Below are 24,394 nucleotides of genomic sequence, written 5' to 3' on the forward strand. Positions count from 1 at the left end.
AGCCTAGGTACCCAACTAACACAATTGGCTACATAGTACTGTATTGTAATGGGTTTATAATACTTTTCACACAAATAATACATAAAAAACACAAAAAATGAAGAAAACATTTTTAATCTTACAGTACAGTACCTTGAAAAGTACAGTAGTACAGTACAACAGCTGGCATACAGGGACTGGCACTGAGTGAAAGGCAAGAAGAGTTACTGACTGGAGGAGGGAGAGGAGCTGGGAGATGGTAGAGCTGAAGGATCGTCAGCAACAGGACACGGAGGGCAAGCTGCAATTTCACTCACGCCTGACGCTGATGGAACAGGTTCTGGTTCCTTGCTGGATTCAATTCTATCTACCCTCTTGAAAAAATGATCCAGTGATGTCTGGGTAGTAGCTCTTTTTTTCTTGTCATAGATGACACGATAGCACTGGATTGCATTCCGAACAGCTGCTGCAACCTTCGTGTACTGTTCTTCGTTCAGTCCTATGCCTCAAAAACTAACAGTGCCTCCTCAAATAAAGAAAATCCCCTTGCCATTTCCTGCATCATGACTCTCTTTGGTTCTTCAGTTACTTCTTCTTCCTCTTGTCTCTCTTCATCCTTTCTGTGGGCCTCCAATTCCATCAGGTCTTCATTAGTAAGCTCTTTGTGTTGCACAGCAAGGAGTTCAGTGAAGTAGTCTTCTTGTAGATCTAGCTCCAGTTTCTCACTGAGGGTCACTAAGTTGCTGAAGACCTCTTTGGACTCCTCATCCACCTTCCAAATCCATGAAAATGGTGAACAAACTGCAGGCAAATGTTCTTCCAAACCCCATTTATGGTGACAGCCGTAACCTCACACCAAGCAAAGTCAATGTTTTTTAAGGCCTTCTAGATGGTAGTCCTTCCAAAATTGTTGCAAGGTTGTTCCTGATCTGTCACTCGTCTTTACTGCTTGATGAAAAGTGTGATGTAAATATTTCTTGAAAGTCGCTATAACTCCCTGGTCCATAGGTTGTATGAGCAACATAATATTCGGTGGCAGATGCACTGCTTTGATGCTGGGATGAAAGTCGTCCATGAATGGGGGGTGGCCCGGAGCATTGTTGAGCAGCAAAACAATGTTGAATGGGACATCCTTCTCCAAGCAGTATTTCTCTACCTCAGGGATAAAGTGGTGGAAAAACCAGTCCTGGAAAATGGCCTGTGTAACACAGGCTTTGGGGTTACTCTTCCACACAACAGCAAGAGAGCCCTTGGCTATGTTTTTAAGGGCTCTTGGGTTCTCTGAATGATAAACTAAGAGAGGGTTCAGCTTCATATTGCCGGAAGCATTGTCACCAAACAACAGTGTTAGCCTATCCTTTGCTGCTTTATAGCCTGGCATCAACTTTTCCTCCTTACTGATGTAACTTCGGTCTGGCATCCTCTTCCAGTACAGCCCTGTTTCACCCACATTAAAAACCTGCTTGAGGGCTTCCCTGGTGGTGCAGTGGTTGAGAGTCCACCTGCCGATGCAGGGGACACGCGTTCGTGCCCCGGTCCAGGAAGATCCCACATGCCACGGGGCGGCTGGGCCCGTGAGCCATGGCCACTGAGCCTGCGCGTCCGGGAAAAAAAAAACAAAAAAACCTGCTTGAGTCAATATGTGCCTTCATAAATAATTTCTCAAAGTGTTTCATGAAACTCTCGGGCAGCTACCACATCTGCACTTGCTGTCTCACTGCTTACTTTTACATTGCAAAGGTTGGCTCTAGCCTTGAACCCTTGAAACCAGCCATGGCTGGCATTAAAAGATGCGCCCTCTGATTCTTCACTGTGTTTCAAGTCTTCAAAAAGGTTTTTGGCTTTCTCTTGAATTAGCATTAAGCTTAGTGGGATTCAGTGCTGAAGCTGATTCTGAATCCACATACTGAGAAGTTTCTCCATCTCCTCCACCACTTTTACACGCTTCTTCGATATTGTTGTCGACATCATCGGCACAGCCAACTTCACATGTTCCATGATCTTGTCCTTGTTCTTTAGAATCATGCCAATGGTTGAACAATTCACGTTTTAAGAATGAGCAACATCTACCATATTTTCGCCTTGCTCCACTCAATTATTTTCACCTTTTGTTTCCATTGTCATTGCTTGGCGTTTCTTAGCAGTACTGGCTACATCACCGCTGCTTTTACGCTTGCTTCCAGACATCCTGGGCTTGAAATAAAGATGCTGTACTACTGTACTCTATAAAGTACACAAAAGCACAACCACTTGTGGAGGATGCATGCACATGACAATGTATGCCAGACATGTGAACTAACTTATGTGATTGGTCATGCGAATGCATCTTTGAAAGGTCACCACTTGAAGGTTCGTAAGTAGGGGACTTACTGTATAGACATTCTGTTGATTCCTTCATCTGTTGATAGACATTTGGGTTGTTCCTACTTTTTGGTTATTGTAAGTAATGCTGCTATGGGGACTTCCCTGGTGGTTCAGTGGTTAGGACTCTGCACTTCCACTGCAGGGTGCACGGGTTTGATCCCTGGTAGGGGAACTAAGATCCTGCATGCTGCACAGAGCAGCCACAAAAAAAAAAAAAAAAAAATTGCTGCTGTGAATATGGGTGTACAAATATCTGTTTGAGTCTCTGTTTTCAGTATCTCTCTGCTTTTGGGTATATATCTAGAAGTGGAATTGCTGGACAATCTGTGTTTAATGTTTTGAGGAGCCACTATATTGTCTTCCTCAGTGGCCACACCATTTTACATTCTCACTAACAATGCATAAGGGTTCCAATTTCTCCACATCCTTGCCAACATTTGTTTTGTTTTTAATAGCAATTCTAATAGGTGTGGAGTGGTAGCTTATTGTGGTTTTGATTTGCATTTTCCTAATGATTAGTGATGTTGAACATCTTTTCATAGGCTTATTGTATATCTTCTTTGGAGAAATATCTATTCAAGTCTTTTGCTCATTTTTCAATTAGGCTGTTTTTTGTTGAGTTGTGGTTACTTATATATTGTGTATATTAATCCTTTATCAGATATATGATTTTCAAATATTGTCTCCCAGTCTGTGAGTTGCCTTTTTATTCTCGATAGTATCCTTTGATACACAAGTTTTTAATTTTGATACACTCCAATTTACCTATTTTTTCTTTTTTGGCTGTGCTTTTGGTGTCATATCAAAGCAATCATTGCCAAATTCAAACTCATGAAGCTTCCCTCTGTGTCTTCTTCTCAGGATTTTATAGTTTTAGTCTTATGTTTAGGTCTTTGATCCATTTTGAGTTAATTTTTGTCTGTGGTGTAAAGTACATCACATTCTTTTGCATGTGGATATACAGTTCTTTCAACACCATTTGTTGAAAAGACCATCCTTTCCCCATCGAATGGTCTTGGTACACTTGTCAAAAATCATTTGACCATACATATAAAGGTTTATTTCTGGGGTCTCTACTCTATTCCACTGCTCTGTATGTCTGTCTTTATGCCAGTACATTGTTTTGCTTGCTGTAACTCTGTAGTAAGTCTTGAAATCAGGAAATGAGTCCTCCAACTTTCTTTTTCTTTCTTTTTGGATATCTGGGACCCCTTAAGATTCCATATGAATTTTAGAACGAATTTTCTTTTTTTCCTTAGCATGAATACTTTATGTTCTTTTTATAACTTTTTAAAAATACTGAAATATATTTGATTTACAATATTGTGTTAGCTATATAACATAGTAGACTTTTTTTTCAGAGTATATTCTAAGTTATTACAAGATATTGGGTATAATTCCCTGTGCTATACAGTAAATCCTTGTTGCTTATCTATTTTATGTATAGTAGTTTGTATCTATTAATCCCATACTCCTAATTTGTCCCTCTCCCAACTCCCCTTTGGTAACCTAAGTTTGTCTTCCATGTCTGAGTCTGTCTCTGTTTTGTATATAGATTCACATATTAGTTTTTAGATTCCATATATGAGTGATATCGTATAGTATTTATCTTTTTCTGTCTGACTTATTTCACTAGGCATAATATTCTCTAGGTCCATCCATGTTGCTGCAAATGCCAATATTTTATTCTTTTTTATTACTAATATTCCATTGTATATGTATCACAACTTCTTAAGCCAATCATAAGTTGATGGGCACTTGGGTTGCTTCCACATATTGGCTATGGTAAATAGTGCTATGAACATTGGGGTACATGTGTCTTTTTGAATTAGAGTTTTTATTTTTTCCGGATATATACCCAGGAGTGGAATTGCTAGATGATATGGTAGTTATAGTTTTAGTTTTTGAGGGAAACTCCATCTATTTTCCATAGTGGCTGCACCAATTTACATTCCCACCAACAGTTAGAATGGGTTTTTCTATTTCTGCAAAAAAATTTATTAGGGTTTTCATAGGGATTGCATTGACTCAGTAGATCTCTCTGGGTAGTATTTACATCTTAATAACATTAAGTCTTCCAATCCATGAATATGGGATGTCAGTTCCTTTATTTATATCCTAATTTATTTTAACAATATTTTGTAGTTTTCAATGTACAAGTCTCTTGCTTCCTTGGTAAAGTTTATTTCTAAGTATTTTATTCTTTTTGATTCTATTGTGAATGGAATTATTTTCTTAATCTACTTTTTGGATTGTTCATTGTCAGTGTATAGAAATGCAGCTGCTTTTGTGTGTTGGTTTTGTATCCTGCAGCTTTGCTGAATTCATTTATTAGTTCTACTTTTTTTGTGGGCTAGTTTATTTAAACGCATTAAAAAAAAGTGTGGCTGCAGGATAAATTCATCACCATCTTGTTCAAGTGTATATTTTTCTTTAACAAGGTAACCCTAAAAGGATGCAAAATTTTGAGAGCAAACACCAGTGCCAAGAAGATTAACATATGTAACCTAAGAATTTTTGCCCATATACCACCATCAAAGATCCCGTCCCAGGTTTGCAAAATACCCAATTATTAAGTTCATAAAACTCAACTCCTGAATATATACAAAAATTACAAATCCTACTTGTAAAAAAACCCTCAAACTTACTGAGTAATCCTTAAGATTTGACTTTCAGGCTAATATTGAGTGGTATTTGATGAGGATATCCATCTAGAGGCCACAAAAACATAATTTTTATTTCAATAAATATTTGTTGAATGGTGTAGGGTGATGTTTAGAATTTAAACTCTGGAATTTGATAGATCTAGATTAGAATTCTGGTTCTCTCACCTGTTAGTTGTGTTGGTACTTCCCTAAACCATTTTTGCTCCACTTTAAAAGTGAGACCATAATATCTGCCCCACTGAACTGTGTTAAATGAGATAACTCTATTCAGTAAATGTTATTATGATTGTAAGTAGACTACATGTTGTCACTATGCTAGATATTGGGAATAAAAGATGTGTGACACACTATCTGCCATCAAGGTGCTCACAATCTAGATGGGAAAACTAAAAAGAAAATCAAGTAATCTCAATATTGTACTACAGTAAAAAAATATGTGCAAAAGGATGAAAGCTTGAAACAGAGTGGTATGTTGGAGATAAATGTAAGGCTATGACATGCTCAGATATGAAATTTAGGTTGTTTGGCTCCTATGTAAAGGATGGATTGGAGCAAGTGAATCATAAGCAAGCCCAGTAAGGGGGCTATGATAATCTAGGCAAACTCTGTGTGGCAGAACAATACAGACTGAACAGGAGGGTGGCAGTGTAGAATGGAGCTTTGCTATGCCTAGAAATATAAGCTCCTTTCTGCCATGGCTTGGGAGATAACACACTTTAATCATCTTTCATCTTCACCTTAATCATTTAGGGAGTTCTAAGGAACCCTGTTTGATTCAGGGACCATTTACAGTGGAGGAAAACAGGCTCAGATAGCAAGGCCATCATTACACTAATATAGGGGCATTAGTCACATTATATTCTATGAAAATGGCAACCCCTGGGACACAGCAAATATGAATGGTGAACCCCCCAAGTTGTGCATTACAGTAGCCCTACTGGAAAGATTATAACATAGTAGGTAATGGAACTGACCTCTATCTAAAAACCTGTGCATTTCCTACTATTCCATACTATGTCTTTTTAATTAAATTAATTAATTAATTTTGGCTGCATTGGTTCTTCATTGCTGCATGTGCCCCTTCTCTAGCTGTGGCGAGCAGGAGTTACTCTTTGTTGCGGTGCACAGGCTTCTGGCTGCAGTGGCTTCTCTTGCTGCAGAGCACAGGCTCTAGGTGCATGGGCTTCAGTAGTTGCAGCACATGGGCTCAGTAGTTGTGGCACGCAGGCCCTAGAGCACATGGGCTTCAATAGTTGTGGCACGTGGGCTCTAGGGCGTGAGGGCTTCAGTAGTTGTGGCTCATGGGCTCTAGAGCACAGGCTCCGTAGTTGTGGCGCACAGGCTTAGTTGCTCTGTGGCATGTGGGATCTTCCCAGACCAGGGATTGAACCCATGTCCCCTGCATTGGCAGATGGATTCTTAACCACTGCACCACCAGAGAAGTCCCTATCCCACACTATGTCTTCTCATAATATTGTATTTATGGATATATAACACCCTTAGGTTTAAACACTGAATTAAAACAAAGAAACAAATCAAACACATCCCAATATGGGTTTTCACAAGAACCTGGTAGGCTTATTAAAATTAATTTAATGGAATCCCATAAATACTAGTTATTTAACAACAAATCAAGATGCTTGATGTATTCTTAAACCATTACTTAATGGGAAAAATAAGTGTAAAACAAATATAAGGTCCCAACTACTTACTTTGGGCTTCCCCAAAACAGATAAATGAGGAGCTTTATAAAAACGGAAAGGACTAACCATAAAAATTAAGATTATCAATCAACTTTCTATAGACATTTCTTGAATTATCTCAATATTTTAAGGTGAATTTCCCCAGAAAATTCTTCTATAGTTATCTTGGCAATAAATACATAACCTTAGTAAAAAGTAAATATTTAGTAACTACTTCATATATTAAAAAAACTATATAATTCATATTTATGCCAAGAACACTACAATTTATAGAAGTTTCATCCACATTCTTACCTATGCCTACTCACTCTGAAGGCAGGAACATTTCTTTGGGTTGAGTCAGGATCTCGATATGCTTTGTCCAGGAAAAGGGAAGGTATGAAAATATAAAACAAAAAAGAGTATTGGCTCATTGTATACAAGAGAGGGCAGCCATTAAGAGTTATTGTCAACAGGATAAAAGGAAATACTGACCAGAGCTCCTCTGGGTGAGCAGTTAAAATATGATCAAAATGTAAAAGAGGAAGAAGTATATACACATGAAGAACTTTTATGAGTATTGATAAAAAGACATTTCTGAAAAAATGATAAAATACCTCCTTGAGGATTTTCAGAAATGAGATTCACAGAACTACAGGAGCAGAAGAAATGTTGATTTGGAAACATCTCATTTGACTGATGATGAATTTCAAAGTCATTAGGTTAGGTGACCTACCCAAGGTCATACGGTTAATGCCAGAGTTTGGACTAGGATCCAATTCTCCTGAATTCCACATGAGCGCTTCTTCCCCCCATTTCGTATACTACCTCTTAAGTTTCCCTAACCACTTGAAGTCCCCTTAACTCTCTCTGCCCCACAATGTGCCCTTTGGGGACAGTCAGAGGAACAGCATTCTGGACTATGTAGACCATGTAGAGCTACTGATCTAACAATGGATGAAGCATAATTTCAAAAAAAGACTAGGTTGAAATTCATTTGGGGGTGAGGAGCAGAGGGAAAATACAAAAGAAGTAAATTCTGTAGACAACAAAAAGAGAAGCACAAGAGGAAATATTATCCTCTTTTGTTATTTTATTACTGTTATTTTATTTTGTAGTTAACTCCATATATTATATAAAACATAACAGGGAAAATCAACAAATGTATAAAATAAATTGAGGTGTCTGGATGGAAAAAAATACAAGACCTTTGCCTTCGTGTTTATAGATCTCTTGATATGTTGGTCTTGCACTAGAGATATCAAATAAAGATATCTAGCTTGAAACAAAAGTTGATATGCTGCAAGGTTAAGCCATAGTTTGATGATGGGCCATGATAGACTTTCTAAATCTTATCCTTAAATATTGGCTATAACAAATGCTGATATAACAAAGTGCAAGCTTTTATAAGACGGCAAGAGGGAAGCGTCAATGAATGAATGCAACTTACCTCCAAGTCCTCTGAAAGGAGGTGAAAAAATAAATACTGTGTTTTACCAGTGTTCCCCCAAAGCATTACTCTAAGCATGCAGGAGGATGCTATGAGCAGCTACAATAGTAAGATCCAATCCAGAGGTAGGTTCAAGGCCAAGAGTAGAGGAGTGGTTGAAGAAATCCTCCTGGGGCCAGTACCATTTCATAGAATGCCCATTTGTGCTGGGGAATGAGTCTATGGCCCATTTTTTCTGATTCAAAAGGACATTCCCAATTTCAACCTTGCTGAAAAAGAGGCGTTTTTGCACCTGCTATTAAGAACAGCTAGGATACAGGATAAGGCTGGCATAAAATTATTTAGCAAGCACATGCTAGCTATTCCAGTTTGAAATCTACCAAACTGTAAAATCAAAAGAATAAGAAGTTGAAGATGGAGCTGTTGTTCCTCAAGATGTGGGAACAATCTTACAAAAAGAGGGATTAGGCACTCACTTAACTCTATATGGAGAATATCCTTCTCAGGCTAGATGGAAGATGAGGAAGAGCATTACTAAAGGCTAACCAGGCCATTTAGAGACCAAAAGGGGAGAAAACAAGGCATTTAGGACAAAAACTAGTAGAAGAAATTCCTCTGGGTCTAACTAGGTAAGTGAATCTAAGGCAACTGCACCAAAGATATGCTACCCATTATGCCAGCATGAAGCTGGTGACAAAATATCTCAAGACATTTTAAACCCAGAAAAATGTATGAGAAATATGTTAACGAAGCAAATTAAAACCAAACCTCCAAGGGTAAAATCTCCTGATTTGAAATCCAAGATACTCACTTTTCATTAATTCTGTGCATCATTAGAAAAAATAAAAAGTAACAAATGTAAAGATTTGTTTTATTTCTACTGGGGTAAGGAGGAGGATAAATAAAACTGTTTTCCAATTTGCTCTCCACTGTATACACACATACCCACACACATACATACACATACACACACTAAAAATACCCCAACAAAAAACAAAACAAAAAAACCAAGAATCAAAACCCAAAACACCCTCAAACTGCACCAACACTTCGTATTTTGACCAAAAGAATAGATCCTGGGAGGAAGTGCAAAATGCAAAATCAAATGATCGAAAAATGCTGAACAAACAGCATTATTAATATACAAAATATTTATATTACTGAACTAGTAACAGCTGATGTTCTCCGTGTCTGTAAAACTTTGGAACCACATAGCTGATTTGTTAAATCTAGTCCATGCCAGCTTCCAAAAACCAGAAAAAATTTTAGTTAGCTTCATTCTTTGATGCCTCATCAAAATTTTCTACGAGATCTGAAAAAAAAAGTAAATAAGTTAAAGATACACAAAAAGACAAAGAGGTAAAAATGCAATTACTAACTTCTAGCCTAACAAAAACAAAATTGTTGCTACCAGAATTAGCCTGAAAACATATAAGAGGCAGAAATGAATTGGTGGCATTTCACTAATAATGCTTCATTTATTTGCTTAAAACAAAAACCCTAAGGAAATGTTAGTCTTCTTTTGCCTATGCAAACTAAGGTGACTAGCATCTCATTTCATATGTCAATCATAATTCCTACAGAAATGTTGTAACAATAACTATGCAAATTTATAATCACAATGATTCCAATTTAATAAAGGCAGATTCCAATTTAATAAATGCAGCAGAGCTTTGTGTGACAATTTCTAAGTTCTGAACGGGAGGGCTTTTATCCTGTTTCATTAGATCGTATGCACATCGTTGTGAATCCATTTAAATTCACAAGCTCACCATTAACAAAAAACTGAAAAATGATCATGCAATGAATTAAATGAGATAAACAGGATGCTAAAAATCTTAAAACTGAAGAAATGTCACCTACCTGGAACATCATCATCCTCCTCATCAATGTCTTCTGGTTTTGGTGTTTTGCTATCCAACACTACAAAAAGTTTATTTTAAAATTAGCCATTGAGAACAAAGACCCTTACCAAACACTTGTAATGTTTATCCTTTTTTCCTGTCTACATAGTTCTGGAAACAAATCTTACATAGTTGTTCAGAAAAAGCTAAATATTGCCTAATCTAAATGCCATATTTTTTTACTTGATACTAAAATTAATAAAAGTTTAACTTCATTAGATATACACTAAATATGGTTGGCAATTTCAATGGGTAGTGAAGGTAAAACTTACATGCAAAGTGGAATAATTTAGGTGAGTTTAAATAAAGACATTATAGTTAATTAATTCTCCAAATTCCATATTCTCCAAATAAAAAATCAACATTCAAGATTTTTTCCATCTCTTTTGGTGTAAAACTATCTAGTTTTGTAGTATTAGCACTGAACTAATAGGCTCTGATGTTTTAGGGATGACAAGACACATTTGAAATCAGAACTATCTTGGACACTCAGAACTTATGGTTGCTGCATCTACAGCACAATCAACAATATTCAATGAAAATATAGTTCTGTGATAACATTATCGTCTTGTTGTCATTAGTCAGAAGTGAATACCAAATCAACTGTTTATAAAATGTGGCCTGCAGATCCTGGCACTTTCCTTTTAGGTAATTACCTCCCAACACTCTATATTACTACCAAAATGTATCTGAATATTCTACATGCTACACTGCATAATTATTAAAGGAACAAACTCAAAAATTTATGAAGCATACAATATTACAAAAAGTAAAATTTATGTACAGGCAAATCCTTCTAGCATAAAATGGACACACCTTTTAAATCATTAGGTTCTTTAAGTAAGGTGAGGAGGGAAAGAGGTACTAAATTGAAATACCTACCTTGCCGAGGGAACTGTTCAGCTAACTTCCTAAGACTTGTTAAGCTGTCAGCACCAAGCTGACTTAATATTCCAGGAAGCATTTCTGTGATTGGTTTGGCTTCAGCATGGCCAGTAATCGCAAAGGTGTTAGCAGAAAGGGAAGCTTGGACTTTGGGATTGTTGAAATGAATAACTGTCCCATCATCTTTAATCATGTTCACCTGTGTGATCACAGAAAAAAATGTATTTCACATATTTGGTACAACTTTAAAAATGTTTTAAAGAACATTTTATCCAATTACTGATTTTTACTTGGTAGTTAGTTATGCAATCCCAATGTAGTAATTATGTAAGCCGTGGATTTTGGTGGAAAAAAACCCTAGTGACAAAGTAAAATAATGTACATGGCATAAATTACTAGGATGGTCAAGAAATAGTCATTTTATTATAGAATCTAAAATTATTATTATTATTATTATTACTGGCCACGCCACATGGCTTGTGGGATCTTAGGTCCCCGACCAGGGATCAAACCTAGGCACATGGCAGTGAAAGCACTAAGTCCTAACCACTGGACCAGGGAATTCCTAGAATCTAGATTTTAAATTCAAAGATTTCTACTGCGAGGAAGAAGTTCATGCCCACATTTTTAAAAAATGGAGTTATCAGCCACGAATTGGCTTCATAATGAAATTACCCATTATCTTAATTTATACTAGCAAACTAAATCAATAGATACTATTGTATCTGTACAATAGTCAGCAACTTACTTATGGGACAGGTTGTAAGGGGGTAATAGTGTATGGTAAAAATAACCACTGAAAACCCATAAAGAACACTCAGAAATTTAATCAATCAGGTGTTTCACTCCTTTGAATACTTAGTAAATTTACAAAAGTTTCAACTTGTTCTCTTCATGTCTTTCTTTGTAGAGGATTTTGTCAGTTTCTCTGATTTTTAAGTGTAGCTTCTCAACAACCTTCAAAAACCCTTGTAAATGACAAGGAAGTTCTCCCACCCAGTCGCCTGGCCATCTGAACATTTATCAATTACTAGGAGACCTTTAAAACCATCCTCACATTCTCTCTATAGCTTTCACCAATATGAACTGACTGTTTCAGATTTAATTTCATTCATTGCCTAGGACTCACTGAAAAGGAAGGCTGAATGTGCATGCACTGTGTAAAATGTTATTTTTCTCTCTCACTCTGTGTTTTAGTAGAGTTGTATTTGCATATAAGTTAAATGTGTAAATAATGTGATTCCACTATGTAGTTGATTTCACTGGGTAAGTTACCTTGGTGGTAACATGCTTATTATATAAAAAGGTTACGAAAGTTAACTCTTGGCTACTTTAGAAGCATTTCATGATCCATCCAAAAACTGCCCTTGTCACAATCAAGCAGAGATGCTGAGTGTTCTCCATGGTCAGTGCAAGTGGGCTTTTCTTCCTCAGAGGTGATCACCACCACTGATAGACAGCACCAGAAAGGAAGGGGAAGAAAGGGGCTTCTAAATTTCAGGCAAGACCTGGAACACAGAGAAAATAAAGGCAAATCCCCTAGAAAATTGTAACTAAACCCCACAAATATTACACAGAGTAAGCATTCAATCTAGCTGTCCTGAACAAAAATCATCACAAGTTAAAAATAATTTACATTAACTTTAGAAAAAGATAAACTATGTACTTCTGAAGATAATTACTGTTTAAGTAGAAAAGTTAAATGGAAAAATGGCTGAAAATATAGGAGAGGAATGGCTTGAGAAGGCAGTGGCATAGTAGATATGAAATGGGATGCTGCTCTGGATCTATCCTAGAATCACATAATTTTAATATGGGAAAAGAATAAAGATATGGTAGGACTATATTTTCCAAACCAAGACCAAATCACTTTATTTAATAAAGGATTTCTATAATACTTCCAGGTGTGAAAAGAGCCTCAAACATTGTAATATGAGATATTTTTTACTTACAAACATTGAAGTCACAAGAGATTTGAAATCAATATTGTTCCAAAAAAGTCAGGCCATATATTTGGCGAATTGAGAGGTCTTCTAGTTCAAATCTCTTGTTAAAGAAATAAATACTAGGGCTTCCCTGGTGGCGCAGTGGTTGAGAGTCCGCCTGCCGATGCAGGGGACATGGGTTCATGCCCCGGTCTGGGAAGATCCCACATGTCGCAGAGCAGCTAGGCCCGTGAGCCATGGCCACTGAGCCTGCGCGTCCGGAGCCTGTGCTCCGCAACGGAAGAGGCCACAACAGTGAGAGGCCCACGTACCACAAAAACAAAAAAACAAAAAAAAAAAAAAAAAAAAAAAAAAAAGAAATAAATACTAAAGACAAGAGCTCTTGGTTAAGCAACACACCCAAGGACAAATAGCTGGTTATGTGCAAACCCAGAACTTGAACCTGGATTTCCCAACTTTGTTTAGTTTCCTTCCTATGATGTCATTCTCATTCTTAAAACACTTATTTGTCTATAAAAATTCAATTCTGTGGCACCATAAAAGCTTGTCAGAGAAATATTTATCTCAGAATGTAAGCTAAATAACAGCTGATATATGGATAATATATACCTTACCGGCAGCAAAATAAGAGGCTAACATGGGGCAAAAAACAATAAATAAATTCATGAATTTTCCTTCTGTTCAACCTTCTTTTCCAAAGGCTAAATGTTAAGTCATATTTTACAGCCTGATGTAGGTCTTTGTAGTTTAAAATATGTTGTTTGAGTTTGGTGTGAAAAGCAATATGAACGTCATCCCAGACTGTGAAATACAAATAAATTTATTAATCGTTGTTTTAAATGGGGTTGTATAAAAGATGTAGCTTCATGAACAGAAAGGTCCAGAATCGAGTGGAGAGTTTAGTTTTAGAATAGAGAGAATGAAATACTAGAAGTTAAAAAGGCCAGAATATTTTATTTCTATCTAACATTCCTTCCCCTCTACTGAGCAAATGACATGGTTATATAAGGCTCCTAGATACAGGCTATTAGAACTATCAAAGGATTAATTGTTGGGCTGAGCAAGATCAGTTAGACACTTCCCAACTCTCTTAGAGGCAAAAAGAGGGATAAGGAATTTGTTAAATTCACAAAGCAAATTGTATGCATTTCATATGAAGACTTCACTTCCCCCCAGTGATTTTACTGCTGTTTGGTCTACGTAAATCATACAATCTATATACAGTATAATAACAAGGAGCAGAGAAATAAACAAAGACTATTAAACTAGCTACTACAACAGCACTCAGGTCCCTCTTTCAATCGATCAAGCATCCCATTTATGTCAGTGTTTTTTCCACTTAACAGGTAGCTCAGGTAAAGAATGCTACTTGAGTTATGGAGGAAGAGGCATTTAAAAATTTTTTTAAATTTTTTATTTTTGGCTGCGTTGGGTCTTCATTGCCACGTGAGCTTTCTCTAGTTGCGGCGAGCGGGGGCTACCCTTCGTTGCAGAGCACGGGCTCTAGGCACATGGGTTTCAGTAGTTGTGGCTCAAGGGCTCTAGACTCAGGCTCAGTAGTTGTGGCACACGGGCTTAGCTGCTCCGCGGCATGTGGGATCATCCTGGCCCAGGGCTCGAACCCGTATCCCCTGCATTGGCAGCCAGATTCTTAACCACTGTGCCACCAGGGAAGTCCCGAAGAGGCATTTTTTTGACCCCAGTCCAAAACTCCAGATGCCCTTGCTCTTATTTTTTGCTCTAATTAATACTGACATGTCTTGTAGTTACCAGAAAATACTTTGTCCTCTCATGCATAGTGCACTTACATATGCTGTTTTCACTGTTTAGAAGAACCCTTTTCTGCTTCTCCACATTGTAAGTTCCCATTTATCCAAGACTTGGGTCAAATGCTTCTTTTTCTGTGAAAACTTAAGGTGGTTTATTCACCTTCTGCACTTCATGGAAACTGATATTATATAGAATTATCTTGTAGTATAATTGTCTTTGTAATCTTTGACCTTACTAGAAGGTGAACTCCTTGAGATCAGAGGCCATTCATTGCCTTACGAGATACAGTATCCCCCCAATTGTCAGCACCTAATAGTCACTCAAATTTGCTGAATGGACACCTCCTATAAAACTTATTCTAAAATCATGGATGCTGTCAGATCTCACTTCCCCAAATGCTAGATGAAGGGTCATATTAAGGTTTAGAAATAGCACCAGTAGTGCCCCCAATGAAGACACCCAGAACCTCCTGGGCTGTATTTTTGGCCTGACTTTTCCTATTGTTCTGCCCTTTCAGAATCAGCCCAACTGCTCTATAGAATTGAGGGCTATTTTAGGTCATTCCGGGCAACTGCTGGGTGCCCCAATTACGCTACTTATCAAAACCTTAACAACCCCTGCCCTTGCTGGCCTTTGAGTAGGGCACATATATTAACTATAGCAGCCTTCTAGCTGGTAAAGCTGATGCTCACTTTATTCCTACACAGCAATAAGTTTTCATGGCTATAAGGAGGCTTACAAAGCTATGATTGACTCCACAGCTCTTGCCGGCAACTAACTGCCCTCTCAGTTCAGAGAGGGGGTTTAAATTCTTATGCTATGTAATTTTTGTTTGTTTGTTTCAAAGTCCCCACTAGGCCAGTTAGCTGCAGTTCATAACTGTCTTAGAATCAAGTTTTATTGCTACTCCTTCCTGTATGTAGTGGCACTTAAATGTTTATTAGGAAATTAATCTTTTATTGCCTTCCTGCTATATTTTAATGGGGTGAAATAACAGACATTTTAAGAATAAGACACGTAAGTGTCTGGATTGTGTAAGGCTAAGGGATGTCAGATTTTGAGGATTATGGCCTTTGCACACACTCCCATAAGTCAGTATCTTTCACATTCAATCCTTTTAAGCTCAGCACCTGCTTATATCTAAAGGCTAGTATGAAGCATAACCCATTATTACTAATATAAGTGAAAGCTAACAGACATTATTAGACTATATGATATGCCGGGATCATTTTCTCTTATGCTCTGGTGGCAGGAGTCTGATGAGATGGATTCTCTGTAGCTATGCTGTAGATAGCATAAAACGGCATGTCCTTTCTGAAAATCAATTTGGCAATATGGATGAAGAGTTCTAAAAATGTTCATGATCTTTCAGTCAGCAACTGTATTTCCAAGAATCTGTCTTAAGGAACTTGGAGATGAAGATAAATATTTATGTATATAAAAGTCCAACATGTGAGTCTTTACTATCAAAGCATTATAATGCATAATAAATAAAGAATGTTAAATTATGGTATGGTCATATATTGGAATACATGTAGACATTTAGACTGACAATTAAGAAGAATTTTTTAATGACATGAAACAATTTTTATAATATAATACTATTTGGAAAAGGAAGGATTCCAAATTGTACATCTAACTGTAGTCTCAGATATACTAAATATATATGCATATAAAGATAGGAAAGAAATATAAGACTAATAGTAGTTATTTCTTTGTAGTGGAGTTATGACTGAATGCTAATATCTTTTTCATATTTTCTGCATACCCTTAACTTTCTATGATGACAATGTATTTTTATGGGGGAGGGGTGGAAGCTATTTTAAAAACAAAAGATGTTCATCAATAAACAAATGGATAAAATGTGGTATTACCCATAGAATGGAATATTAGTCAGCTATAAAAGGAGTGAAGTTCTGGTACATGCTAAACATGGATGAACCTTGAAAATATGCTAAGTGAAGTAAGCCAGACATGAAAGGACAACTATTACATGATTCGACTTACATGAAATATCTACAACAGGCAAATCCAGAGACAGAAAGTAAGAGAGATTATCAGAAGCTGGGGGAAAGGGGAATGGGGAGTTATTGCTTAATGGGTACAGAGTTTCTATTTGGGATGATGAAAAATTTGGAAATAGATGATGGTGGTGGTTGCATAACATTGTGAGTGTAATTAATGCCACTGAATTGCACACTTAAAATTGGTTAAAATGGGAATCTAATTCTGGAGTTCTCTGGTGGATCAATGAGTCTGAACTTTTAAAAGCAACCTATATGGTTCTGAAAAAAGTGGTCCCAAGACCAATTTTGAGAACTATTAATGGAGCAAATAAAGAATGCTAGTGACAACATTTTGAGGAAATAATAGTTTTAGTGGGATGGAAAACAAAGGAGACAGCAAAGGAAATAAGGACACAATGAAGTAGGAGAAAGGACAAGAAGCAAAGCATAGAATTTTAAGGAAAGTCTTGGCAAATGCTGCAGAGTATCAGTGAAATGATGATGGAGAGGAAGCAGAATAACAGGTGAAATCATCTCTAGAAGAAAGAAGGGGAGGGACTTCCCTGGTGGTCCAGTGGTAAAGAATCTGCCTTCCAACACAGGGGACATGGGTTCGATCCCTGGTTGGGGAACTAAGATTCCACATGCCGCGGGCAACTAAGCCCGCATGCCACAGCTACAGAGCATGTGTGCCACAAACTACAGAGCCCACATGCTCTGGAGCCCATGCGCCACAACTATAGAGTCCACACACCACAACTAGAGAGAGAAAACCCACACACTACAACTAGATAGAAGCCAGTGAGCCGCAATGAAGAGCCCATGTGTCACAACAAAAGATCCTGCGTGCCACAATGAAGATCCCACATGCTGCAACAAAGATCCGATGCAGCCAAAAATAAAAGACAAATAAATAAATATTAAAAAAAAGAGAATTCTCTAGGAAAAAAAAAAGAAAGAAGGGGAAATTGGGAACTGAGAGAGGCCAAGACGGCAGAGTAGAAAGACCCCTAAGCTCATTTCCTCTCACAAGCAACATCATAACTAACTACAGAACAACCATTGATAAAAAAGACTGGAACCCACCAGAAAAGATCTTCTGTAACTAAAGACATAAAAAAGGAACCACAACGAGACATGTAGGAGGGGCACACTTGAGATATAATCAAATCCCATACCCACTGGGTGGGCGACTGGAGAGTAATTATATTATAGAGGTTCTCCTACAGAAGCGAGGGTTCTGAGCCCCACACTGGGCCCCCTGAAGAGCCCCTAGACCATTTGGCTTTGAAGGCCAGCGGGACTTTATTGCAGGAGCTCCACAGGATTGGGGGGAACAGAGACTTCAGTCTTAAAAGGTGCACACAAAATCTCATGTGCATCATGACTAAGGGCAAAAGCAGTAATCTGATAGGTGCCTGGGTCAGACCAACCTGCTGGTCTGAGATAGTCTCCTGGGTAGGCGGGGTAGGGGTTGGGGAGTAGCTATGCCTCACCCTGGGGACACAGACACTAGCAGTGGGCATATCAGGGAGCATTCATCTGCATGAGCTCTCCTGGAGGCTGACATCTTGGCACCAAGACCTGGCCCCACCCAACAGCCTGTAGGCTCCAGGACCGGGAGGCCTCAGGCCAAACAACTAACTAGGCATGAACACAGCCCCATCCACCAGCAGACATGCTGCCTGCCTAAAGACTTCCTAAGCCCAACGCCACCTCTAGACATGTCCCTGCCCACCAGAGGGCCAAGACCCCACTCCACGCACAAGTGGGCAGGCACTGGCCCCTCCCGCCCGGAAGCCTGCATAAGTCTCTAGACCAGCCTCGCCCACCTGGGGGCAGACACCAGAAGCAAGAACACTACAATTCTGCAGCCTGCAGACCAAGTCTGCAAACACAGGCCAGATACTACCCTGGGACCAGCTGGCCTCTGGCCCTTGGGTGATGAGAGGAGAGTGCACTGCTGGGACGCACATGACGTCTCCTACAGAGGGCTACTTCTCCAAGGTCGAGAAACATAATTAACCTACTACATACATAAAAACACAAATAGCAATTTAGATAAAATGAGACATCAGAGGAATATGTTTCAGACAATGAAGAACTGATGTAAAATTCCAGAAGAACTAAACAACGTAAAATCCCAGAAGAACTAAGTGACGTGAAGATAAGCAGTCTACCCAAAAAAAGAGTTCAGGGTAATGCTTGTAAAAATGATCAAAGAACTCAGGAGAGAAGGGATGCACAGAGCGAGAAATGAGAAGTTTAGAATTAGAAAATATAAAGAACCACCAAACAGAATCGAAGAAGACAATAACTGAAATGAAAAATACGCTAGAAGAAATCAATAGCAGACTAAATGAGGCAGAAGAATGGATCAGTGAGTTGCAAGACAGACTAGTGGAAATAACTGCCGCTGAACAGAAAAAAGAATGAGAAGAAATGAAGACAGTTTAAGAGATCTCTGGGACAACATCAAGTACACTAATAGTAAGATTATAGGGGTCCCAGAAGGAGAAGAGAGAAAGAAAGGTCCTGACAAAATATTTGAAGAGATAATAGCTGAAAACTTCCCTAACCTGGGAAAGGAAAGTCACCCGAGTCCAGGAAGCAGACAGTCCCATACAGGATTAACCAGAGAGGAACAGACTAAGACATACTGTAATCAAAATGACAAAAATTAGGGCTTCCCTGGTGGCGCAGTGGTTGAGAGTCCGCCTGCCGATGCAGGGGACACGGGTTCGTGCCCTGGTCTGGGAAGAGCCCACATGCCGCGGAGTGGCTAGGCCCATGAGCCATGGCCGCTGAGCCTGCGCGTCCAGAGCCTGTGCTCCGCAACAGGAGGCCCGCGTACCACAAAAAAAAAAAAAAAAAAGACAAAAATTAAAGATGAAGAGAGAGTATTAAAAGCAACAAGAGGGAGCTTCCCTGGTGGCGCAGTGGTTAAGAATCCACCCGCCAATGCAGGGGGCACGGGTTCGAGTCCTGTTCTGGGAAGATCCTACATGCCACAGAGCATGAAGATCCTACATGCCACAGAGTTCGAGTCCTGTTCTGGGAAGATCCTACATGCCACAGAGCAACTAAGCCCGTGTGCCACAACTACTGAGGCTGCACTCTAGAGCCCATGAGCCACAACTACTGAAGCCTGCGCGCCTAGAGCCTGTGTTCCACAAGAGAAACCACCACACTGAGAAGCCCGCACCACAACGAAGAGTAGCCCCCGCTCACTGTGACTAGAGAAAGCCCGCGGGCAGCAACGAAGACCCAACACAGCCAAAAATAAATAAATAAATAAATTTATATATATATATATAAAAAGCAACAAGAGAATAGCATCAAATAACATACGAGGGAACTCCCATAAGGCTATCAGCTGAATTTTCAGGAGAAACTGCATGCCAGAAGGGAGAGATGATATACTCAAAACAATGAAAGAGAAAAACCTACAACCAAGAATACTCTACTCAGCAAGGCTCTAGAGGTTCAGATGTGATGGAGAAATCAAAAGCTTTACAGACAAGCAAAAGCTAAAAGAATTCAGCACCACAAAACCAGATTTAAAACAAATGTTGAAGGAACTTCTCTAGGCAGAGAAGAAAAGGTCACAACTAGAAACAAGAGAATTACAAAATGGAAAAGCTTGCTGGTAAAGGCAAACATACAGTAAAGCACGACATCATCCACACACAAAGCTAGTAGGGAGTTTAAAAAACAAAAGTAGTAAAATCACCTGTATATACAATAAGCAGTTAAGGGATACACAAAAAATTAGATATAAAATATAATACCAAAAACAACAATCATGAGGGTAGGAGAATACAAATGCAGGGCATCTAAAATGCATTTGAAATTAAGAGATGAGCAACTTAAAACAAGCATGAATATACAGACTGTTATACAAAAAGCTCATGGTAACCATAAAACAAAAATCTATAAAAGATATACACACAAAAAAGAAAAAGGAATCCAAACATAACACTAAAGATAGCCATCAAATCACAAGAGAAGAGAACAAAAGAAGGGGAAGAAAATACCTGCAAAAACAAATCCAAAACAATTAACAAAATGGCAACAGGAACATACATATTGATAATTACCTTAAATGTAAACAGACTGAATGCTCCAACCAAAAGACACAGACTGGCTGAATGAATACAAAAACAGGACCCATATATATGCTGCCTACAAGAGACTCCCTTCAGATCAAGAGACCCATGCAGACTGAAAGTGAGGTACTCCACACCAATGAAAATCAAAAGAAAGGTGAAGTAGCAATACTTATGTCAGACAAAACAGACTCTAAAATAAAGACTGTTACAAGAGACAAGAAGGACACTACATAACAATCAAAGGATCAATCCAAGAAGATATAACAATTGTAAATATATATGTACCCAACATAAGAGCACCTCAATACACAAGGCAAACGTTAACAGACATAAAAGAGAAACCAACAGTAACACAATAATAGTAGGGGATTTTAACGCCCCACTTACATCAATGGACAGACCATCCAGACAGAAAGTCAATAAGGAAACACAGGCCTTAAGTGACACATTAGACCAGATGGACTTAATATGTATAGAGCATTCCATCTGAAAGCAGCAGAATACATATTCTTTTCAAGTGTACATGGAACATTCTCCAGGACAGATCACATGCTGGGCTACAAAGGAAGCCTCGGTAAATTTAAGAAAACTGAAATCATATCAAGCATCTTTCCCAAACACAACAGTATGAGGTTAGAAATCAACTACAAGGAAAAAAACTGCAAAAAACACAAACACATGGCGGCTAAACAATATGCTACTGAACAATGAATGGATCCCTGAAGAAAGCAAAGAGGAAATCAAAAAATACCTTGATACATGTGAAAACGAAAACATGACAATCCAAAACCTATGGGATGCAGCAAAAGCAGTTCTAAGAGGGAAGTTCATAGAGATACAAGCTTACCTCCAGAAACAAGAAAAATCTCAAATAAATGACCTAACGTTACACCTAAAGCAACTAGAGAAAGAAGAACAAACAAAACCCAAAGGCAGCAGAACGAAAGAAATCATCAAGATCTAAGCAGAAATAAATGAAATAGAGACTAAGAAAACAATAAAAAAGATCAATAAAACTAAAAGCTGGTTCTTTGAAAAGGTAAACAAAATTGATAAACCTTTAGCCAGACTCAGCAAGAAAAAAAGGAAGAGGGCTCACATCAATAAAATCAGAAATGAAAAAGGAGAAGTTACAACCAATACCACAGAAACACAAAGGGCCATAAGAGGCAACAAGCAACTAATATGCCAATAAAATGGACAACCTAGAAGAAATGGACAAATTCTTAGAAAGGTACAATCTCCCAAGACTGAACCAGGAAAAAATAGACAATGTGAAGAGTCCAATTACCAGTACTGAAATTGAATCAGTAATTTAAAAACTCCCAGTAAACTGAAGTCCAGGACCAGATGGCTTCACAGGTGAATTCTATCAAACATTTAGAGAAGAGTTAAAACATACCCTTCTGAAACTATTCCAAAAAACTGCATAGGAAAAAAAAAAAAAAAAAACTGCATAGGAAGGAAAACTTCTGAACTCATTCTATGAGGCCACCATCACCCTGATACCAAAACCAGACAAAGACACCACAAAAAAAGGAAATTACAGGCCAATATCGCTATGATGAACCTAGATGCCAAAATCGTCAACAAAATACTAGCACCTGAATCCAACAATACATTAAAAGGATCATACACCATGATCAAGTAGGATTTATCCCAGGGATGAAAGGATTTTTCAGAATCCACAAATCAATCAGTGTGATACACCACATTAACAAACTGAAGAGTAAAAAAGCATATGATCATCTCAACAGATGCCAAAAAAGCTTCTGATAAAATTCAACATCCATTTATGATGAAAACTCTCCAGAATGTGGGCATAGAGGGGACTTACCACAACATAATAAAGGCCACGTATGACAAACCCACAGCTAACATCATACTCAATGGAGAAAAGCTGAAAGCATTTCCTCTAAGATCAGGAACAAGACAGGGATGCCCACTATCACCATTTTTATTCAGCATAGTTTTGGAAGTCCTAGCCACAGCAATCAGAGAAGAAAAAGAAATAAAAAGAATCCAAATTGGAAAAGAAGTAATAAAACTGTCACTGTTTTCAGATTACATGATACTATACATAGAAAATCCTAAACATGCCACCAAGAAATTACTAGAGCTCATCAATGAATTTGGTAAAGTTGCAGAATACAAAATTAATGCACAGAAATCTGCTGCATTTCTATACACTAACATCAAAATAGCAGAAAGAGAAATTAAGGAAACAATCCCACTTACTTTTGTATCAAAAAGAATAAAATACCTAGGAATAGAGACCTCCCTAGGGAGGCAAAAGACCTGTACTCCGAAAATTATTAAGACGCTGATGAAAGAAACTGAAGACGACAAAAAACAGATAGAAAGACATACCATGTTCTTGGATTGGAAGAATCATAATTGTTAAAATGACCATACCACCCAAGGCAATCTACAGATTCAATGCAATCTCTATCACATTACCAATAGCAATTTTCATGGAATTGGAACAAAAAATTTTAAAATTTGTATGGAAACACAAAAGATCCTGAAAAGCCAAAACGATCTTGAAAAAGAAGAATGGAGCTGGAGGAATCATGCTCCTTGATTTCAGACTATATTACAAAGCTAGAGCAATAAAACAGTATGAGACTGGCATGGAAACAGACACATAGATCAATAGAACAGAACAGAAAGCCCAGAAATAAAGATACGCATTTATGGTTAATTAATCTATGACAAAGGAGACAAGATACAACGGAGAAAAGACAGTCCCTTCAATAACTTGAGCACGGAAAACTGGACAGTTACATGTAAAAGAATGAAATAAAAACATTCTCTAACAGCATATATAAAAATAAACTCAAAATGGATTAAAGACCTAAACATAAGACCAAATACTATAAAACTCTTAGAGGAAAACGTAGGCAGAACACTTCTTGTATTTTTTTTTTTTTTGGCCATGCCACGTGGCTTGCGGGATCTTAGTTCCCCGACCAGTGGAAGCACAGAGTCCTAACCACTGGACCGCCAGGGAAGTCCCATATATACTTCAATTTTAAAAAATCGTTAAAAAAAAAAAAGATCTGGGACTTCCCTGGTGGTGCAGTGTTTAAGAATCCGCCTGCCAATGCAGGGGACATGGGTCCGATTCCTGGTCTGGGAAGATCCCACAAGCTGCAGAGCAACTAAGCCTGTGTGCCACAACTACTAAGACTGTGCTCTAGATCCTGCGAGCCATAACTACCGAAGCCCATGCACCTGGAGCCCGCGCTGTGCAACAAGAGAAGCCACTGTAGTGAGAAGCCCGCGCACCGCAATGAAGAGACCCTGCTCGCTGCAACTAGAGAAAGCCCACGTGCAGCAACGAAGAACCAACAAAGCCAAAAAAAAAAAAAAAAAAAAAGCTCTGCATATAGGGAAAAAAAAAGGCAAATTTTATGTTATGTTTATTTTACCACACACACAAAAACAGGGAAAAAAAACAAAAAACAAAAAAAGCAGGATATTTAAAGAATGTAAGACTGCTGTGTGATAATAAGTTGAATGGTACACAGTGTTTCTCTTTTACTCTCCTGTACTAAGAGCTGTACACCCATTGACACCTGAGGCTCTAGCTGGAGGAAGAAGGAACCGCAGTAAGGGTCAACAAAT

The 24,394-nt window shown here is 38.2% G+C and overlaps 2 protein-coding genes across 7 annotated transcripts in view; both read right to left on the reverse strand.

The window, feature by feature from the left end:
• The window catches only part of ZFYVE9 (zinc finger FYVE-type containing 9), a 228,733-nt gene extending 219,889 nt beyond the window's left edge, over positions 1-8,844 (reverse strand). For all 5 annotated transcript variants that reach the window (XM_073789802.1, XM_019937810.3, XM_019937809.3 and 2 more), the window contains exon 1: positions 7,007-8,844. The gene's annotated coding sequence lies outside the window, so the exon portion shown is untranslated. The remainder of the gene's footprint in view (positions 1-7,006) is intronic.
• BTF3L4 (basic transcription factor 3 like 4) overlaps positions 99-24,394 on the reverse strand; it is a 36,908-nt gene continuing 12,612 nt past the window's right edge. The window contains exons 4-7 of one of the 2 annotated variants that reach the window (XR_002176871.3): positions 10,928-11,129; positions 10,005-10,064; positions 9,308-9,453; positions 99-7,067 (exon numbers count right to left, since the gene is read on the reverse strand). Coding sequence is in view for 1 of the 2 variants with exons in the window: in XM_004311915.3 (XP_004311963.1) it covers positions 9,407-9,453; positions 10,005-10,064; positions 10,928-11,129 (309 nt within the window). In the remaining variant the exon portion in view is untranslated. Of the gene's footprint in view, positions 7,068-8,995; positions 9,454-10,004; positions 10,065-10,927; positions 11,130-24,394 lie in introns of those variants that run through there. The other variant, XM_004311915.3, reaches the window with a different exon arrangement.

Source organism: Tursiops truncatus, chromosome 1 (assembly GCF_011762595.2).
Source record: "Tursiops truncatus isolate mTurTru1 chromosome 1, mTurTru1.mat.Y, whole genome shotgun sequence".
Lineage (NCBI taxonomy): Eukaryota > Metazoa > Chordata > Mammalia > Artiodactyla > Delphinidae > Tursiops > Tursiops truncatus.